The sequence below is a fragment of the Puma concolor genome, chromosome B4 (genome assembly GCF_028749965.1).
Source record: "Puma concolor isolate L17-30 chromosome B4, mPumCon1.1.hap2, whole genome shotgun sequence".
In the NCBI taxonomy this organism is placed as follows: domain Eukaryota; kingdom Metazoa; phylum Chordata; class Mammalia; order Carnivora; family Felidae; genus Puma; species Puma concolor.
This window is the reverse complement of record NC_141673.1, coordinates 101,683,687-101,702,728: the sequence shown is the minus strand read 5'-3', so window position 1 is coordinate 101,702,728 and position 19,042 is coordinate 101,683,687. Positions and strand designations below refer to the sequence as shown.

At 56.4% G+C, this 19,042-nt stretch overlaps 2 protein-coding genes across 5 annotated transcripts; one reads left to right on the top strand and one right to left on the bottom strand.

Moving 5' to 3' along the window:
• Positions 1 to 47: 47 nt before the first annotated feature.
• On the top strand, positions 48 to 4,326 carry GAPDH (glyceraldehyde-3-phosphate dehydrogenase). Its single transcript, XM_086714241.1, has 11 exons — positions 48 to 144; positions 399 to 439; positions 2,236 to 2,335; positions 2,419 to 2,525; positions 2,648 to 2,738; positions 2,848 to 2,963; positions 3,059 to 3,140; positions 3,367 to 3,518; positions 3,603 to 3,681; positions 3,785 to 3,966; positions 4,053 to 4,326. The coding sequence occupies exons 2-11, from the start codon at positions 417 to 419 to the stop codon at positions 4,120 to 4,122; spliced, it is 1,002 nt and encodes a 333-aa protein (XP_086570367.1). The 5' UTR covers positions 48 to 144; positions 399 to 416; the 3' UTR covers positions 4,123 to 4,326.
• Positions 4,327 to 5,384: 1,058 nt separating this feature from the next.
• Positions 5,385 to 18,850, bottom strand: IFFO1 (intermediate filament family orphan 1). Of its 4 annotated transcripts, none has more exons than XM_086714239.1 (9): positions 18,023 to 18,850; positions 13,990 to 14,050; positions 13,745 to 13,840; positions 12,914 to 13,054; positions 11,748 to 11,905; positions 11,504 to 11,624; positions 11,144 to 11,239; positions 7,061 to 7,191; positions 5,385 to 6,494 (listed from the first exon to the last, which is right to left on the bottom strand). In XM_086714239.1, exons 1-9 carry the CDS (start codon positions 18,793 to 18,795, stop codon positions 6,386 to 6,388), a joined length of 1,686 nt encoding a protein of 561 aa, XP_086570365.1. In that variant the 5' UTR covers positions 18,796 to 18,850; the 3' UTR covers positions 5,385 to 6,385. The 4 variants fall into 4 exon arrangements, with proteins under 4 accessions (XP_086570365.1, XP_086570362.1, XP_086570361.1 ...); XM_086714236.1 differs by having other exon boundaries at positions 5,385 to 6,490; positions 18,023 to 18,849; XM_086714235.1 differs by having other exon boundaries at positions 11,144 to 11,236; positions 18,023 to 18,848.
• Between the last annotated feature and the right edge of the window lie 192 nt (positions 18,851 to 19,042).

Genomic DNA, 19,042 nt, shown 5'->3' with positions numbered 1-19,042 from the left:
CTGGGCAAGCCAGCGGGAGGCGGGGCCCGCACCCCCTCTTTTCCCCGCCACGCCCCGCCGCTATAAATTGAGACTGCAGCCTCCCTCGGTGCTCTCTGCTCCTCCCCGTTCGACAGACAGCCGCATCTTCTGGTGCAGTGCCAGGTAGAGCCAGGCAAAGCCAGGCAAAGCTAGGCTGAGGGGAGCCACGGGAGGCTCGGGCACGGCTCGGAAGGGGGCCGGGAGCGCTCGCGGGCAGGGGGTGGGCCGCGCGGCCGGGCCCCCGCACTGCAGGGGCGGGAAGACGGACGTGCCCGAGCGCGGGCTGGGAATGGAGGCCTGGGGGAGGGGAGGGCAGCGGCCGGGCTGCAGCCGCCACCCGCCCCCGCGTTCTAATGGTCGCTTTTCTCTGCCCGCAGCCGCGTCCCCGAGACACGATGGTGAAGGTCGGAGTCAACGGGTGAGTTAGGGGGTGGGGTAGGGTGGGGCATCGAGTCCCGCGGCCCCGGGCGAAACGCTACTGCGGGCATTGCCCTGCTTAGTCTTCGCAAGCGCGTGAGGGACGTGGGTGCGGTGGTCCTACCCCCCCACCCCCACCCCCAAGGAGAACTCAAGGTCGGCGCTCTGACCTGGCCGAGGCTCCCGCCTTAAAGAGCCGCGTGGGCCACCCTCCCCCAAGCTGTGGCTCCTCATGCAATGCCGCCCCCGCGGGCGCGAGCCGCCCGCAGCCCTTCGCAGCCCTCCGCCCCACCTGCCTCCGATAGACGAGAGCGCCCCCCTCCCGGCATAGGACCCATCCCTTTAATCCCCAGCTGGGGCTTCTTTCTTTGCTTTCGCGCCCTGCGGAGTCACGTGCCGGGAAGGAGCCCCTCCCCCACCGGCCGGCGGCCTCCCCACCTACCGGGGTGCCCGGGGCTGAGCTGGGTGCAGAGCCCGCTGGGAGGGCCCGTTTGCGGGAACCCGGCCGCCATGTTGCAACAGGGAAGGAAGTGAATGAACCACCGTTAGGCAACCTTCCTTAGCTCTTCACTGTTCCTCCTTCCTCGCCTATGACTAACCCTCATGATCCTGCCTGGGTGGGGTGGAGTCGCCTTTATCCCGTAAACCAGGTGAGGCAAGGCTTCCCTCGGTCTTGCTCTTAAAAGAGCTGGACTTCAGAACTCTGACCGGAGACCATCCCTTAAGCTGCCAATCAAATTTCCCCTCAGGGATGCTTCTTCTAGACGATTCTCTGATGAATCAAACATGGGTTTAGGGGAGTCCTCTTGAGTCCTTTTTTTTCCTCCCCCCTTTTCCGGAGAGGTGTGGTAGCTGCAGCTTAGTGCCATGTTGGGGGAGCTGAGTCATGGGCAGAAATTTTCCACTACAAAATGGCTTCTGTAGCAGCAGCCCCTTTCATCACACTGGCTCTCCTGGAGGCTCCTGTCTTCCGTCCATACCTAGAGCTGACCCAACCCTAAAGGCCAGGCTATAAAGGTCACTGGGAGGATTAGGTGTCTGTGAGCCTTGGGAATCCTGCCCTTCTCCCCGTTCCATCTTCCAGAAATCAGATCCCCTCTTCACTCTAATCTGGGGTTAAATATAGCTGCCTGACCTTTCTGCAGCTTGGGGCCTGGGCTACTACTTTTTGCCCCCACCCACCCCACACACACATCTGTCGCTCCCACTCCTGATTTTTGGAAGAGGGCTTGCAGGGACAAGTGGCTTAGCAAACTAGAGCCCTCAGATCAGGGGGTTGAGAAGCATTCCTTTTTCCCCTTTGGAGGAAGAGATGGGCTTTCCCCTTCCAGTTAACTTCTGACCTTTACTCTTGCCCTTTGAACTTGGTGATGCTAAGTATGCAACTCTTTCCTCCCTGGAGGGTGTATCCTGATGCTGGGCCAGACAGGGAGCAAGCATTCCCAGGGAGGGCACAGATAGTGGGGGAGATAAATGCCATGTGCCAGGCATGTGTCCAGACTGCAGGGGTGGCCAGAGCAGAGCCCTGCATGGCCATTGCTCCTTTGCAGGACTTGTAATGACTAGGGAGTTGGGCCAGTCTCTGAACCTAATCACTTCTTGGGCAGGCTTCACTTTCTGGCCAGGCTGTCCTGGCAGGGTTGCTCAAGAAAGATAAAATTAGATCTCTTGGACTTTTCTGGAGGGAAGTGCCATCTTCTAACCTCTGGAAGAGGATGGGTTGGTCTAGGGCTGTTTCCATGCCTGGGAGAATTCTCTACCCCTTTTTCATTCCTTCTCGCCTCTTGTCTTTACCAGATTTGGCCGTATTGGGCGCCTGGTCACCAGGGCTGCTTTTCACTCTGGCAAAGTGGACATTGTCGCCATCAATGACCCCTTCATTGACCTCAACTACATGGTGAGTGCTGCCCCCACAGCTGGCGTAGGGAGCAGAGCCTGGCTGAAGCGCAGCCGCTTGATGGCCCTCACTTGTCCCTCCAGGTCTACATGTTCCAGTATGATTCCACCCACGGCAAATTCCACGGCACAGTCAAGGCTGAGAACGGGAAACTTGTCATCAATGGAAAGCCCATCACCATCTTCCAGGAGTAAGTGTAGAAGACGGAACGGGGTGGAATTTGCTTTGAGGGAGTTACTAGGATGGGCTGACACCCTTGGGTGGTACACGGTACCCCATGTCCCTGAGCTTTCGACTTGTCTCCCTTTATAGGCGAGATCCCGCCAACATCAAATGGGGTGATGCTGGTGCTGAGTATGTTGTGGAGTCTACTGGGGTCTTCACCACCATGGAGAAGGCTGGGGTGAGTGGCAGGGAGAGTAAAGATGGAGGGTGGGGTTTGGTATAGCGGGAATGATGGGGAACCCTTGAGGAGAGGGAGAGTGTGGATTATGATGATTACTCTACCACAGGCTCACTTGAAGGGTGGGGCCAAGAGGGTCATCATCTCTGCCCCTTCTGCTGATGCCCCCATGTTTGTGATGGGCGTGAACCACGAGAAGTATGACAACTCTCTCAAGATTGTCAGGTGAGCACAGCAGAGGGGAGTGGGGAGGTGGTCAGATGGTACTGTGTGTTGCCAGGTGGACGTGTTCTTGCCTTGACCTGCCTCCCTCTTTTCAGCAATGCCTCCTGCACCACCAACTGCCTGGCCCCTCTGGCCAAGGTCATCCATGACCACTTCGGCATCGTGGAGGGACTCATGGTACGGGTGATGGGGAAAGTGCCCAGTGTGTTTATTTCTCACCCAGGGCTAGATCCTCTTCCCTTCTTCGAATGTGGCCCTGGGCTGTGGGGACCATGGGGCATTGGGGGTTCCGAGGGACTGGCTCAGGTCACTGTCTCAAGTTTTCCCGGGGGAGGAGGGGGTCAAGGGGTAGATGACTTTAGGGGTGCTGTGCGGGCCTTCACTCCCTCCTCCATGTTTGCAGACCACAGTCCATGCCATCACCGCCACCCAGAAGACCGTGGACGGCCCCTCTGGGAAGCTGTGGCGTGATGGCCGAGGGGCTGCCCAGAACATCATCCCTGCTTCTACTGGCGCTGCCAAGGCTGTGGGCAAGGTCATCCCTGAGCTGAATGGGTGAGGTTCCTTGCTGTTCTCTGCCCTGGGGGTCTGTGGAACCGGGAGGAGCAGTACTGACCCTGCTTTGCCTGCTGTCTGCAGGAAGCTCACTGGCATGGCCTTCCGTGTCCCCACCCCCAATGTGTCCGTCGTGGATCTGACCTGCCGCCTGGAGAAAGCTGTAAGTAGGAGTTGGAAAAGGATTCATGGGCTCAGGGTTTGTGTGTTGGATAAAAAACAGCAAGATTGGAACTTGAATAACCATCTCGTTTTTACCTTTTTAGGCCAAATACGATGACATCAAGAAGGTGGTGAAGCAGGCATCAGAGGGCCCCCTCAAGGGCATCCTGGGCTACACTGAGGACCAGGTTGTCTCCTGCGACTTTAACAGTGACACCCACTCTTCCACCTTCGACGCTGGGGCTGGCATTGCGCTCAATGACCACTTTGTCAAGCTCATTTCCTGGTATGCTGCTGGGGTGTGGTTGGGGGTGTGGCGCCCTCTGGTGGCCGGTTCATGAAAATAGGCCTGAACTCTTGATCCTCTTTCAGGTATGACAATGAATTTGGCTACAGCAACCGGGTGGTGGACCTTATGGTCCACATGGCCTCCAAGGAGTAAGAGCCCCCTGGACCACCAGCCCCAGCAAGAGGAAGAAGAGAGAGGCCCTCAGCTGCTGGGGAGTCCTTGCCCCCGTTCGTCACCCAACACACTTGAGAATCTCCTGATCTCCAGTTTCCATCCCAGACCCCCTGAAGAAGGGGAGGGGCTTGGGGAGCCCTACCTTATCATGTACCATCAATAAAGTATACTGTATCCAACCAACTCTTGTGGGTTTTTTGTTTTGTTTTTTAGCTTTTTCCAGGGTCTGGGACAAACGGGAGGGGAGCTAGGCTGGTGCCAAAGAGAAATAGACCTTGCTGCGAGTACCCAAGAAGGGCCCAGCATACCCCAACCAGACCTGAAACTCCGCTGTAGGTCCTGGGCCCAAGTGAAAGGCCTTACAAAAGCACATGTGCATGGGCACTCACTAATTTGAAGACCAGTCTGTCTTCGCTTTGGCTTAGTTTCCCTCCAAGGCTTTTAGGTGCTATGCGATGGGGCATGTCCACTTCAGAGGACAAGGCTGTTTTGTCACTGGGTCACCTGGCTTCCTCTCTCTGAAAGCTGTTCTGTCTGCCGCCCTCTGGAGGAGGAACACTGGCACAGGGAGTCAGGGCTTAGGAATTGGGCTACCAAGTCCTCGCGGCCTTGACTGGTTACCTGGTCACTCAGAAGCAGAGCGCTAGCGACGTGGAATACAGTCAAACCACCAGGGTGCAAATTCCACCCTGCCTCACAGGTGTGAGGTCTTGAGTAAATTATTTACTTTTGTGTGCCCTAGTTACTCATCTGCAAAGTGATCCGCTACACCCAGCCCCTAAAGGTTTTCCAGAAGGATTATGTTCAGTCGGCTACATAAGTGCACAGCACTGTGCAGCAAATGATCAGGAAAAGGGGTAATGCCCACAGCGGTTTAAGAGGATTACTCCCGTCATCTGTGGGTGAGGACTCCGTGGGCAGAGACACAGGCTGGCACCAGCCACGTGGGCAGAGGCCCTGGTTCTGGGCCCAGAACCAGACTTGGCCCCAGCTTGTGTCTCTCTAGTATTTTTCGTGACTTTTTAAAACTTTTTTGTTGAGGTATAACTTACAGAGGGTTAAATGCACAAACTGTGGTCCAGGGCCTCTGCCACTTGTTCAACTTGGGCAAGTTACCTACCACCTCCAGGTGCCTTCCTTTGCACTTGCTTGTATGTCGAGTGAGGAAAACCGGTGTGTGCCTCACAGAGGGGATGGTGTAGCTACTACCAGAAAGTGCTTGAAACAGTGACACAGAAGTGTTCAATAAATACTCGCCAGTTTCATTATTATTAAAGACTCCATTCAAATGTCCGCTCAGCACAGCTTCCCTCAGGCAGTTATGCTGACGTGTCCGCATTCACGGCTCCCCAGTTTCTCCCAAGCTTTTCCAAGTCCAGGACATCTCAGCCTGCTGCTCTCAGTGTATGACAGGCACGGAGGAGGCACATCTTCAGCTGATACTTGAAGAAACTGAGACCCTGAGCACACATGTACACACACACACACACACACACACCACACATGCACACACACATACAAGTAGCTTCACCTTTTTCTCTGCCACTCAGCATTGGGAAACTTCCATCTCCCTCCACGGTACTGCACCCAGTCGGATCCAGAAGCCGCCTAGACCGGAGGCCCCTTCAATGCATGGCACTTCCATAAAGGACGGGTCACAGCCCCATCACTGCCATCCACGGGTGGATGACAACGCAAGGGGGGACAGAGCGCCCTGCCCGGTCCCGCCTCCCTCCACCTGCACCTTGGAGGGAAGCCCTCTCCCACTGCATGTGTGTTGCACAAGCCCTGGAAGGACCAGCCTAATCCACTTCATACCAGTGCCTGGGCCAGTTAGCACCAGTACAGAATCAAAGACAGTAAGCTGGCTCGAGGCCTCAAGAGATGCAAGGAAGATCTGACAATCACATTCCTTACTCAATGGAGAAAGTAAGGGGCCACGATCGCTCTGGCAGCATTTTAAAGATGAGAAGTAGCAGACGCCCACGCGTGAAGGCAGGAGAGCCCCAGCTGTGGTGGGAGTCACCTGGGAAGGGCAGGCTGAGCCTCGCTCCAGACACCTCAGAACCCTGAAGGCCAAGGACTAAGGCAGGAAGCCCGAGGGAGGAGCGCCCCAGTCCCCAGGGGCGAGGCTTGGTGCGGCGGGACGGATGGCGTTCCCCTTCTGTGAACCCCCCACCCCTCTGCCTCTGTGAGTTCCCGGCAGGGTGGGGCCCCAGGCCACCAGGCTGGAGGTAGGTCCCTATCTCATGGAGCTATCAGATGAGACATCGCGATCGGAGTCCTCAGTCTCGCTTGGCGGCGGCGGCGGCGGGTCGCTAAGCGGGACCGCAGTGAAAGCAGGAGACTTTCTAGAAAAAAACACCAGTTGTCACCTTGGGGCAGGGAGGAATCCTGATGACACTGGCATTCCTCTCCCGTGGCCTTACTCTCTGGCAGGCCAGTGAATGCCATCTCAGGCAAGGACAGGAGGGCCACAGGGGTGAGGGTAGATGCAGGGTGAGGGCAGTGGGGAAGGGAGAGGGAAATCCCTCCCGCCCCACCCTGATGGGGGATATGGTCCCTGTCTTTATCCTGGGGACTCTGGGAGGCTCAGAGTTCAGAAATATCTCAAATCGCAGTATGAGAGATGTTGTCTGAGCCCGAGTGCAGACTTGATGGCCCCAGCTTTGTGTCTCTCTGTAGTATTTTTGTGACTTTTTAGAACTTACTTTTTTGTTGGGGTTTAACTCACAGAGAGATGCACGAACTGGGCCTGGCTTTCAATAACAAACTGCCCCCATGCCCCTTCTGTTCCTTGCCGGTTTTTAGCTACGGGGTTCTTAGGGCTTGCCCACCAACGGCCTCTGGTGCATGCACCCTTGGAGGAGGACACAGAAGGCGGGCCGCACCCCACACTCCAGGGGGAGGTCCTCACCGGTCTCCAGACTGGGTGATTAGCCGACGGCAGGTCTCCATCTGCACGTCCAAGCCCCGCTTCATGCTGCACATCTCCATGTACTCGTGCAAGTGCCGGTTCATGTCATTCTTGGCCGTGGCCAGCTCCAGCTGTGGCAGGCGCAGGACGAGACCATCCAGGTCAGCAGTGCCCCTGCCCCTAACCCCCAGGGGCTAACACACCAAGAGCACCAGGCATGGGGCCCAGGTGGCCACGGGTGAAGGCTCAGATTTCAAAATAAGTCAGATGCTAGCGCCTGGGTGGCTCAGTCGGCGAAGTGGCTGACTCTTGACTTTGGCTCAGGTCATGATCTCACGGTTCGTGAGCTCAAGCCCAGCACTGGGCTCTGTGCTCACAGCAAGGAGCCTGCTTCATACCCTCTGCCTCCCTCTTTCTGCCCTTCCCCTGCTCCGTGTCTCTCTCTCTCTCTCTCTCTCAAAAATAAACATTTGTTTTTTAAATAAAAAAAGTCCGATCAAGCCAGAAGTCACCAATATACCATCATTCCTTTTAGTTTTCCTGGGGATCTTTGCCTACAGAGGAAGGCAGAGGTCTCTGCTACAGGCCTGCATTCTTGCAACAGACCTTCACTGACAAGAGGAACCTAAGTGTGGGCAGGACAGAGAGCTCAGGGTGGCTATCTGTGCACGGCCTTGCTCCCTCCCTGGGCTTCCTGCAGGCCCAATACAGTGCTGCACCCAGTCTGTCTCCCTCACTAATTTGGGTGCTCCTGGAAGGTGGTCACAGGCCTTTTTAAAATTTTTTAATTTTATTTTTCATAGAGAGAGACAGAGCACAAGTGGGGGAAGGGCAAGAGAGAAGGAGACACGGAATCTGAAGCAGGCTCCAGGCTCTGAGCTGTCAGCACAGAGCCCGACACGGGGCTCGAACCCACAAACCACAAGATCATGACCTGAGCCGAAATCAGAAGCTCAACCAACTGAGCCACCCAGGCGCCTCCATTTTTTTTTTTTTTTTTTAATGTTTATTTTTCAGAGAGAGAGAGCACAAGCGGGGGAGGGGGCAGGGAGAAAGGGGGACAGAGGATCTGAAGTGGGTTCCGTGCTGACAGCAGTGAGCCCCATGAGGGGCTTGAACTCACAAACCTCGAGATCACAACCTGAGTCGAAGTCAGAAGCTCAACCAACTGAACCACCCAGGCGCCCCCGCTCCCAGCCCCAGGTCTTACTCATCTCTGCATGTGCCCAGCCCCAAGATGGGAAATTACTTAGTGAGACTTTTTGAAGTAGCCATAAGCCTCATGGCACAAAGGAGGGGACCTGCCCTGCACTGTTGAAAGAGGCTCAATCCTCCTCTTATCACTCTCATCTCCTGAGTGGGCAGTTCTCAGAATCCAACAGAAAGACTTCTGCCACACCCAATGTCCTACTGCGTATAAGATGTATCCCGGTTCGGGGCGCCTGGGTGGCGCAGTCGGTTAAGCGTCCGACTTCAGCCAGGTCACGATCTCGCGGTCCGTGAGTTCGAGCCCCGCGTCAGGCTCTGGGCTGATGGCTCGGAGCCTGGAGCCTGTTTCCGATTCTGTGTCTCCCTCTCTCTCTGCCCCTCCCCCGTTCATGCTCTGTCTCTCTCTGTCCCAAAAATAAATAAACGTTGAAAAAAAAAAAAAAAAAAAAAAAAAAAAAAGATGTATCCCGGTTCAAGAAATGTTACATGTGGGAAAAGGTGGGCTCAGAATCAAGGAAATACGAACTCCCTCTGAGCCAGATTCTGCCACAGGCTTTGAGGTAGAGCTGAGAGGAGGGGTGATGTGGAAAAGATCTGGGCCAGAGACAATCTGCTGCCTCTCTTTGTTTGGGGTACAAAGGACAGGGGCCAAACAGAGAGGCAGAATAAAATGGCTTGGAAGTAACCTGCTTGACTGCCTGAGAGCAAAGAGAAAGGGTAGGAAACTACCCGTGAATAATCTGAATTGGATAGAAGAAACCACCCAGAACTAATCCAAACTGGACAGGGAGAGGATGGGAACTGGGAGGAAGAAGTAAATGGGTCACAGGGCCGGAGAGAAGAGATGGTGGCCTGGGTGGGTCAGAAGCCTAGTGAGTACAGCTCGGATGGCGGCCCTGGTTCCAGAGCAGCAGGGCGTGCTCAGTGCAGGAAGGCATGATGTCACCAGCTCTTGCCCAGATTGGCTGCCACCTACACCCCAATTTCTCCAGCTAAGGAGAGCAGCAGGGGAAGGGGCTAGCTTCCGGAGCCCAGCACTCACCAGGACAGGAAAGAAAGAAATGAAGCAATTATATTCTATCCAAAGACAAGGCTAGGACCACCAGCTGTCTGTACATATCTGTACATATGCCCTTACTTCATGCATTTAAAGCAGGGGTGAGGAGGGGCGCCTGGATGGCTCAGTCGGTTGGGCGTCTGACTTCCTCTCAGGTCATGATCTCACAGTTCATGAGTCCTAGCCCTGTGTCGGGCTCTGTGCTGACAGTTTAGAGCCTGGAGCCTGCTTTGGACCCTGTGTCTCCCTCTGTCTCTGCCTTCCCCTGCTCACGCGCTGTTTCTCAAAAATGAATAAACATTAAAAAAAAATTTTTTTTTTTTTTTTTTAATTTTAAAGCAGGGGTGAGAAGAGGCAGCACCACAGTTGGGAGGCATCTAACAGCCTCCACTGAAAACTGCAGACTCACTGTGTGGCCAGAGACAGGATAGGGCTGGGACTAGATGGAGAGGAAGGATGAACTCCCTCCCAACCTCCACCTGGGCCTTGGCTTTACCACCAACAATGGGAAATGCTCCTTGCATCTATGCCAGTGACCCCAGGATGGGTCACCACGGTCAGCACTGCACCCAAAGCCCCCTGTCAGCTCTCCCAACACCTCTCCTAACACCAATCAGCTGCGAGAAAAGAGGAAGACTGTGACATGGGTGTCAAGGAGCGAGCAGAGAGCGCCTCTCCCTTCCCCTCTACTCAACAGAGAACAGAAACCTAGCTGCACCTTTAAAACTTAGCATCTGTCTGCCTGGGCAAGCAACAAAAACAGGCTGGCTTAAAGGAGCAGGACCACTTAATGTGTGTTGGGAGGATGTGTGTAGGAGAATCATCTGTCAACTTCCATCTCAAAATGCGGGCGGCGTGAGACAAGCAAGGGTATAAATGTGCTACGTGGGCTTGAAGAGAGGCCGAGAGTTACAGAGGCCCACATGCGTCTTCCCCAAGCCGGAGCGCTCAGGGCCAGGGAAGGGTCCTCTCCACGAGCAGGAGGGCACCCAGGATCCGCAGCCAGCCCCCTCCCCTCAGCCCCGCCACCCAGGGTGCCACAAACCGCCACAGCCCTGCAGACCTAGCATCTAAGTTAGAGCACCCGCTTCCCTTGCCATCTCGAGAAGGATCTTCCAGGCTAGGGAATGACAACGGAGGTTCCTCCATCAGCTGAAAGGCTGAACTGAAGAATCACCCAAGTTCAAGTTCACTTCTTAGAGGACTCCACTATCACACCACCAGGAGTGATAATACTAATAAAGCCGCCATGCAGTATGCTTACTAGGAGACAGACACTGCCCTCAGCTCTACGTGTGCATCATTTCATTTGATCTTCAAACAACCCTGTGAGGAAGGTACGATCAAGATCCCGCTTGAGGGGCACCTGGGTGGCTCAGTCAGTTAAGCATCTGACTCTTGATTTCCGTTTGGGTCATGATCTCACGGTTTGTGAGTTCAAGCCCCGAACTGGGCTCTGTGCTAGCAGTGAGGAGCCTGGTTGGGATTCTGTATCTCCCTCTCTCTCTCTGCCCCTCCCCACTCACTCTGTCTCTCTGTCAAAATAACTAAGCTTAAAAAAAAAAAAAAAAGGTCCCGCGTGACAACTAAAACAGGCTGAGAGACCATAAGCAGCCTGTTAGAAGTTGGAGTGGTAGAAAGTAGGTGACAGGGCTGAGATCGGAGCCCACATCCGTCCTCCTCCCTGAAGAACCTGAGGTCTTTCTTAAGGTTCCACCCCCACAAAAGAAACGGGGAAGGCCTGGTGTCTGGGGTCCCGCCGCCCCGCTCACAACCCACGGGCCACCTGTGGGCCTCGGCTTCAACGCCAGTCTTACCTCTATTTGGTCAATGGTTTCCTGATATTCTTTCTCCCGGGTTTTGAACAGGGACTCGGTATCTTTGATCACCTTCTCCAAACTGTCTTCCTGCTGCTGAAGCGGAAAGGGAAGCAAGGGAGAGGCCAATGGGGAGGGTGGTGGGGGCATTCCACAGGGGCGAGCCAGGGGAGAGAGAGAGAGTCCGGTTAAAGGAAGCTGCTGAAAGCCGAGAGAAGGAAGAAGGAAGACGGGAGAGGCAGGTACAGGATGGAGGCCACAGAGGGAAAGCAGCAAGGAGTGCAGGGAGGGGAGGGGGGGACGGGGCGTCCAGCTGGGGGGCAGGACTGGCGGGGCCCTGAGGCCGGGAGGGGCCGTTACCTCTCCCTGCGCCTCTGCGGCTGCCATGGCATAGCCTGAGAAATCCTCCCAAAGCAGCAGGGTCTCCTCAGTCTCCTCCCAAGTCAGGCTGTCACAGTCGTCCTCAAAATCATACTCCCTCCTAGAGACAGGGAACCCGCTGTCAAGAGGGGGGTGGGGCCTTCCTGCGGGCGGAGGGCCACTGTCGGGGAGCTCCGGCCTCTGGGGGGCTGCTGAGGGTGGGCCTGGAGGACTCGGGACTCACAGCTGGTTGAGCATGCGCTGCATCTCCTCGTTGATGCTGAGGGCTGTGCTCTCCTCCTCATCCCCATCGGGCTGGCGGGGCCCATCACTCTCCGACAGGGAGGTGTCCTCCTCGATGGCAGCCTTGCGCTCCCGCTTCCGCCCCCCCATGGATGGGACCTTAATGGGAGACAAGTGCAGAGACTACAGAGACGAGGCCGGGTGCATGAGGAGAAGGGCGGGTGGGCGCCGGCAGGGGTGGGGCGGGTGGGAGGGGAGAAGCGTGAACCAGCGGGAGGGCGGGGTGGACAGAGAGAGAAGACACAGTTACAACGACAGGAACAGACACCAGAGTTACCGAGAGACAGGCAGACAGACACAGATGGGGACAGGGCTGCAGACTGAGAAGGAAGAAAAAGAAGAAACAGAAAATAGGGCAGTAAGATCAGGGGAGAAATGGCCTGTTGTGACCACGCTATGATGTGCATAATGGCTACAGAGGATTTGTTTTCTAAAAAAAAAAAAAAAAAAAAAAAAAAAGTCTTTCTAATGAAATGACCAAACTAAAAGGAAAGTTTTTGGCTGCAAGGAAGAGGAGGACGCGGTGTAGACAAAGGAGAACCTGAATCATATATCCAGATCTGGAAAGCCGCAGAAGGGATAGAAATGAAGCAAAGAGGGCACGAGGTAGAGTAAAGGGGGGAAGGGCAAAGAAAACAGAGACAGGAAAAGAAATCTGTGCTGAAAAGCCCAGCGGGTCAAAACTGACGGCCAAGGCCTGGGTGGTTTAGAAACTGGGACTGGGACATTAAAAAGCTTGCATGAGAGCAAAACTAACCAGCTTCTTCTGTGGAGAAAGCAAGAAAAGATGAAAGAAAGAGAGGAGAGGAGGTGGACAGAGGAGAGAGAGAGGGAGGGGAGAGATGGTGTTAGAGACGCTTCCAAACCTTCTCTTTCAGAGGCTGTTCCTTGCCCCCCAAGACTCATCCCACCAAGGGCCCCAGGGGGCCGAGGTAAGGTCCTCCAAGAAGGAGGGCAGGGCCCGGCTCCCAGCCAGCAATGATGCAAGGTTCACGGCCTGCCCCCACCCTCTCCTGAGGAGCTCAGGCACCGGGGAGGTGTGGGCAGGGTGTCTGGGGCCAAGGCCTGCCCTCGTCCCGGGGCCTGCGGGCAGCCCAGTGCCCTCACCTGGAACATCTTGATCATGTCCTCACAGTTGCGCTGCTGAGCCACGTCGCATAGTTTGGCGGTGATGTCGATGCGGCGACAGATGTCCATATCTACCTTCATGGCCTTTTCCTGGATCTTTGTGTCCAGCTCAGACAGGTTCTGTCCGGGGAACGCAGGGAGCAGTGAGGAGGCAGCCAGCACTCCAGACAAGGACCAGTAAGGGCCCCGGCAAGACCCTCACCCTTCCAGTCACATATCACCGCTGACCCCTCCTCCTGGACACCCTCCCCCGGCACTCGTGGGCTGCTCATGCAGCTGGCGCGCTGTTCGCACGGGCGGGGGGAGCCCTGGACACGGAGGCCCGGGACGTGCAGGGGCTCCCTCCCAGAACTTACGCTGCCAGAGAGAGAGGCCAGTGGCAGTTACAAGAGTGGAGAAAGTATTACAAGAAGAACGGCTGACACTTCAGCATTACGTCTGTGCCAGCATGGTGCTAAGTAGAGTATGTCTTCACGGGCACACGCCTTGCCTCGCCCATTCCACAGAGGACACAGGCAGAGCGGTGGGGGGACTCACCAGGGCCACACTGCTAGCAGCCTGCAGAGCCGGGATCTGGCCTCTTAACTAACTGCTTAACCACCTCTAGAAATGAGGGAGGCCACTCTGCCTCTCAGACACGACACTGGGACTTCCGTTCCTTCTCTCCCTCTTGAATGAGGGTGGGGTGGGGGGCAGGCAGAGGGAGAGGCACGGCACACCAGGCAGCGACAGTGACCAGGAAGTCAACCGGCCCAAACTCGAGGGGCCCGCCTGCTCTGGCCGGTTTCGGGGTGCGGCGGCTGCACTCACATTGCTCATGAGCCCCTTGAAGACCACTAGCTCCGCTTTCAACTGCTCCACCTTCATCGCTAGCTCCTCCTGGCAGGCGTCAGCCTCTTGGGCTTCCTGCAGTCAGGGAGAAAGCCCCACTGTTAGCGGCTAGCGGCGCGGCGCTGCCGAGGTAGGAGGCAGATGAAGACAAGGAAGGGCGGTGGGGGGGGGGGGGGTGGGCAGCAGGGGGCTGAGGGTGCTGGGGGGGGGCAGGCGGCCCTCACCTCCTGCAGCTCGTTCACTCGCTCCTGCAGCTGTATCCGCACAGTGTACTCCTCTTCCCACCTGGCAGACACGGGGGGGCAGGGAGGGAACGTGGGTGCAGAGTCCCACCCCGCCCCGGCAGCTCCCTGCTCCCCACCCCTCTGGCTCAGGCCTCTCCCTGACTCTAGGTCTGGTGCCCTAGATGCACCGGGGCTGTGGGCAGCCACGTCTGGCCGGCCAGCGGGTGGCCAGCCGCAGCTGTCCGGTGGCTCCACACTTCCTGGCAAGTGCGAGTCGGCCAGCTGCCTTCCCGGAACCTCTGGGCCGCGCCCCAGGAACTGTATTTAAGAGCAACTGCTGCCACTGTGCTCCCTCATGGCACCCATCCCCTCAGGCCCCAGCCCCACCAGCTGCCTGGCTGGCCTCCTCCCCTGTCCTGCCCGCACCAGACCACCAGGCCCACCAGCCCGGTCCCCCACCTTCAGTGGCACAGATCCGGTCTCCCGCCTCCTGCCTGCACCAGACCAGGGCTCCTCTAGCCCGCTGCCCTGCCTCTTGTGGTGCCATTTAACCCTGGAGAAGCAGCTGCAGGACACACACCACATCAACAGAGTTGGTCAAGAGCCTGGTAGGAGATGCTCAAAGTCCATCCCCCACAAGCTCCAGAAACCACCCACCCAGGACCCGTGGAAGCGAGCCGTAGAGAGGAGACCGGGCTGGCCCTGAAGCAAGAAACCTGTGGAAAGCAGGAGCCTGGAGTTCCCAGGCACCCAAACCTGGAGGGACAGGGAGATCAGAGTATGAAAAAGCGCCTTGCTCTACAGTGGCTGGGAACCAGAAGCAGCATGTCCTAGGCTCTAGAATTCCGAGACTAGAACCCCAAGTGGCTAAAAGACACCCTTGGCCGCAGGTAGGGTTGGCTGCCCGGGGCTAGGTTTTTCACTCAATGTGAGTCCACGGTGAGCCGGCGCACAGGCCCTGGCATCGCCAAGGTGAAAGGGCAGTGGAGGCGGCCATGGCCCTGCTTAGGGTTTTGGGACCCTGCGAGGGTGGCCAGGATGGCAGAACTTCTCAGACCCCATTCACCCAGACTCTCAGTGCCTGCCGCTTCTTCCAGTGTGAGAAAGGAGGGGATGATACCACGACAGAAACCGCAGTATCAGAAACATGGCTTAAGTCTCAAAGAGGACGGCAAGAAAAATGAAAGCCCAAGCGAGTGAGTTCTGCAGACATAGGACTCAATCCTCCCTTCCCCACCTCCATCCTCCCCCCCAACCCTCCTTCCTCCTCTCCTCCCCGGGTTCGCCTGCAGCCTCTTCCCTGTTCCTCCCCCCCATCTGCACTGCAGTGTTCCTAATAATAACTCCTCTACATCACCCGCTACCCCTCCCGCATGGGCAGGGAAGAGGCGGCCAGCCTGGCCACCACCCTGCTGGCCCATCACACAGCCCAGCCCCAGGCCCTCTTGGCTCTCTGTCCACCCTTCCCTGCTGCCCCCATGTCCTTCCCACTTTTGCACTGGCATTCTCAGACAGTCGGGGTCAGTGAGGGGCCCTCGCAGCATCAAGTTATACAGTTTCATAGATAAGACTTTATCTTTTTGGGGCCTGTGGTTTCTCCATCTACAACCTGAAGGCATGGAACGCAGTACCCTCATACTCCTGAGCCTGTGAGTCCCTGGAGAAAGAAAGCAAGACTCACAAGGTGACGATGGCCCTGGACAAGATGCATGGGAAAGGGTAGCAAGCGACAAATTCAGGTAGAAATTTAAGGAAATTAGGGAAGGATTGAGATGAACACAGTCTTAGAACACACACAAAAAAAATCTGAAAATAAGTCATCTAGAAGTTACTAGAATTCTTTAAAATTTATTAATTTTTTTTTAGTATAATCTCTACACCCAACATGGGGCTCAAACTCAGGACCCCGAGATCAAGAGTCGCATGGTCCCCCTGGATGCTTACTAGAATCCTATTTGCTCTCCATCCAGACTTTCCCACAAATAGGTTCCTTCCGACCTCCATTCAAATCTCATCTCACTTACAAGGTCCCCTAGACATGAGTAGAATTTGAACAATTTCCGTGTATTCTGTGTTTACTAAAGACCTCTCTCCCAAATAAATTATATCCTGGAGCAAAGTGAGGAAGCCGGGGCCATTCCTACACTAGAAAAACTGAGGCCAGGAAAGAGAGATCCACCCAAGGCTGCACACAGCAGGGGTGCTGAAAATAGAACCCAGGAGGCTTCAGCTCCTTCCCAGTTTAGTGCTCAAGCTATACCCATGACTTCCGGGCTACTGACAGGAGCTACAGTGTTGCTTTAAAGAGAACAGAACGAGGGCACAGGATCTGGGGTGGAAGAATGAGTAACTGCCAGTGTCACGTACCATACAACTCTAGCTGCGGGGCCCTCTGCACAGCAGCATGCTGCAGAGCGATGAGCTCATCAGTCCCCAAGGAATAACTCTCTGCTGCCCTGGACAGCTGGACCAAGGACAAACACTCTTTCAGTTAAGAAAAAAAAAAAAAAAAATACCGGAGAACAGCAGTTGTTTCTGTGGTTATGGATGCATTCCAGAACTGCCCCCATTCTGCTGCTGACAGTGTTAATTAACTCGTGCAGAGGCAGGGGCGGGGGCAGGGGCAGGGGCAGGCTGGTTTTGGGTGGCATCTTCGTGATGGCTTTAGGAGGTCTGAGAGTCCCAAAGGTACTTATAACATGGACTACAACGAAGGAAGCCAGCATGAGGACAGGACTCAACCTCAGAAAGCCTGCTGATCTGCAATCTGCTAGACTCTAGCAGGTTACAGACCCCTGAAGGTTGCCCCCAGACTCAGGGGTAATTTCCCATAGCATTCAGCCAAGCCCCAGCCCACACCAAGCTGCAACACAGGACTGCAAAGGTAGTTCCCAGGCCTGTCCACAAGGGGTCAGAGTAGCTGATTAAGAGGTTAAACCTGATGGCGCCCAAACTAAAGCCTCCTTCTGACCTGTCATCCTCCTCCTCCACCATGGCATCCCTCAAAGTCTACAAAGAGCTGGCTGTGCTCGTGCTCCTTACTAATGACCTGGTTATCAACCCTCTGAGGGATCCACTTGTACAGCCAGCGCTAGCATCACATCCCTTCTCCTGGCCCCTTGTGCTACCCTGCCAGTCCCCCGCAGAAAGCCAAATCCTCATCCTCAGGGAGCACTGGGCCTGCCCTCCAGATGCCTTGTACTCGCAGGGTGTGTCCATATTCTCAACTTTTCCCCACTCACTTCCTCTGCTGGCTCTACTCACATTTCGTCATCCTTTGGCTCTTTGTGCTTTTACAGATTCCCCCAGCCTCCATGGCCCTAGGACAACTACCAGTCCCTTCCCCGTTTCCCTAGGGAACTCCTTTTCCCCTTTTTTTCTTTTCTTTTCTTTTTTCTTTCCTTTATTTACTCCACACAATGTTCTGAGGCCCCAGAGCCTTTCATATGGAACTGAGTAGGTAGGTACCCAGTTTCCACCGACACTGCTTTGGGAAACCCAGAGCAGGGGTAGGATCGCCCACTGTGAGATGCAGCCCCTCCCTCACCACCCCCTCCTAATTTCAGTAGACTCCCAAATGAAAGCGATTATCCTTTTGATCAGTACTTGGAGCTTCTATCACAAAAGTGCCCTGGGGGCTGAGACTGGTATTACCCCAGATGTGACCTCTCAAATGTGAGACCCTTTCACATCTCATACAACCCCACAGAACAGAGGCAGCCAAACACTGCGGTCTAGATGAGACAGAAAGAAAAGCCACAAGAAAAATATGTATTCCCCACAGCACTCCGCTCCGAGTCTCCTTCTTCCTGTCACGAGTGCGACTTCTGCATTCCCTGTGGATTCCCGTCTTCCTGTATCCAATGCCGTGTAAATACTTCCAAGCTCCTCCTTACACAGCAGGAACTTTACTCTCATTTTATTCCTCCCTGATTCTTGGGCCGCAACGCTCTCCTCTCCTGGACCCACACCTAGTCCAGGCCCCATGTGTGGCATGACACTGAGCCCGGTCCCCACCTGCCCGGTCCCCTACCTCCGCTTGTACTCGTCCCGCTCGCGCTTCACTTTAGCCAGGACGTTGTAGAGCGCACGGATCTCGGGGGTGATGGTGTCGATCTGGACGCCCACCCCGTCGGGGTGCACCCACGACAGGCCAGGCCCTTGCACCAGAGTGGGCTCCAGTCCCGGCCCGAGCCGGCGGGCGTGAGAGAAGGACCAGATGGTGCCGGGCATGAAGCGGGCTGACGAGGAGTAGGAGGTGGAGGTGGAGGTGGAGGGCGACGAGTGGCTGGCAGCGGAGGGCACGAGGGGGCCGGCTGGCGAGCGCGCGGGCGAGCCCAGCACCCGCGCCGACTGGGTGCAGACGGCGGCCGGCCGGGCGCCGAGGGGCAGCCCCAGGGGCCGGATGGGGCTGACGAAGCCGGTCTGCACGGCCTGGTCGCGGCGAGCCAGGCCCCGCCGGCCCTGCTTACCCTCCTCCAGCGCCTGCTGCAGCTGCTTCTCCAGCAGCCGGTTGCGGCGCTCCAGCTCGTGCACCTTGGCCAGAAAGCAGCGGAACCGGAGGTTCAGGGTCTTGAGCACGTTGATGTTGGAGCCCAGGTCGTTGCGGAGTGCCATGGCGGCGGGGGGCGCCGGGCCCGGCCCGGGCGGCGAGTAGGCAGCCGGGCCGGCCGGGGCGAGCGGCGCCGGGGACACGTCCCCTCCCCCGGCCAAGTGGTCGCCTCCCAGGGGTTCCCCTAGCGGTCCGGCCAGCCCCTGCTGCTCCTGTTGTAGGAGGAAGAGGTTGGGGCCGAATAACGGATTCATGGCTGCGTCTTCTGCTGGGAGACCGAGACCGCTACAGGAGCAGGGATGGAGGGCAAGGGAGGAGAGCCAATGAGGCGCCAAGCGGACGCGGAACAACCAATCAGACAGCTCGGCGGGAGGGGCAGAGGTCAGGGGGGCGGGGAAGGACAGGGAAGAAGCCAATGAAAGGCTCACTTGGAGGCTGGCACCCGGACCTTTCCGGGTCTGAGGCTGAACGGACCCCAGTCCACGCCTGCAATCCAGCCAG

Coding starts and splice junctions, on each gene's coding strand:
- IFFO1 (XM_086714239.1), bottom strand. CDS start 18,795: ATGAATCCGTTATTCGGCCCCAACCTCTTCCTCCTACAACAGGAGCAG. Junction 13,055..13,744: donor TCAAGGGGCTCATGAGCAAT/GTGAGTGCAGCC, acceptor TTCCCCGGACAG/AACCTGTCTGAGCTGGACAC. Junction 11,906..12,913: donor ACATGATCAAGATGTTCCAG/GTGAGGGCACTG, acceptor TCTCCCATTAAG/GTCCCATCCATGGGGGGGCG.
- GAPDH (XM_086714241.1), top strand. CDS start 417: ATGGTGAAGGTCGGAGTCAACGG. Junction 3,519..3,602: donor GTCATCCCTGAGCTGAATGG/GTGAGGTTCCTT, acceptor TGCTGTCTGCAG/GAAGCTCACTGGCATGGCCT. Junction 3,682..3,784: donor CCTGCCGCCTGGAGAAAGCT/GTAAGTAGGAGT, acceptor TTACCTTTTTAG/GCCAAATACGATGACATCAA.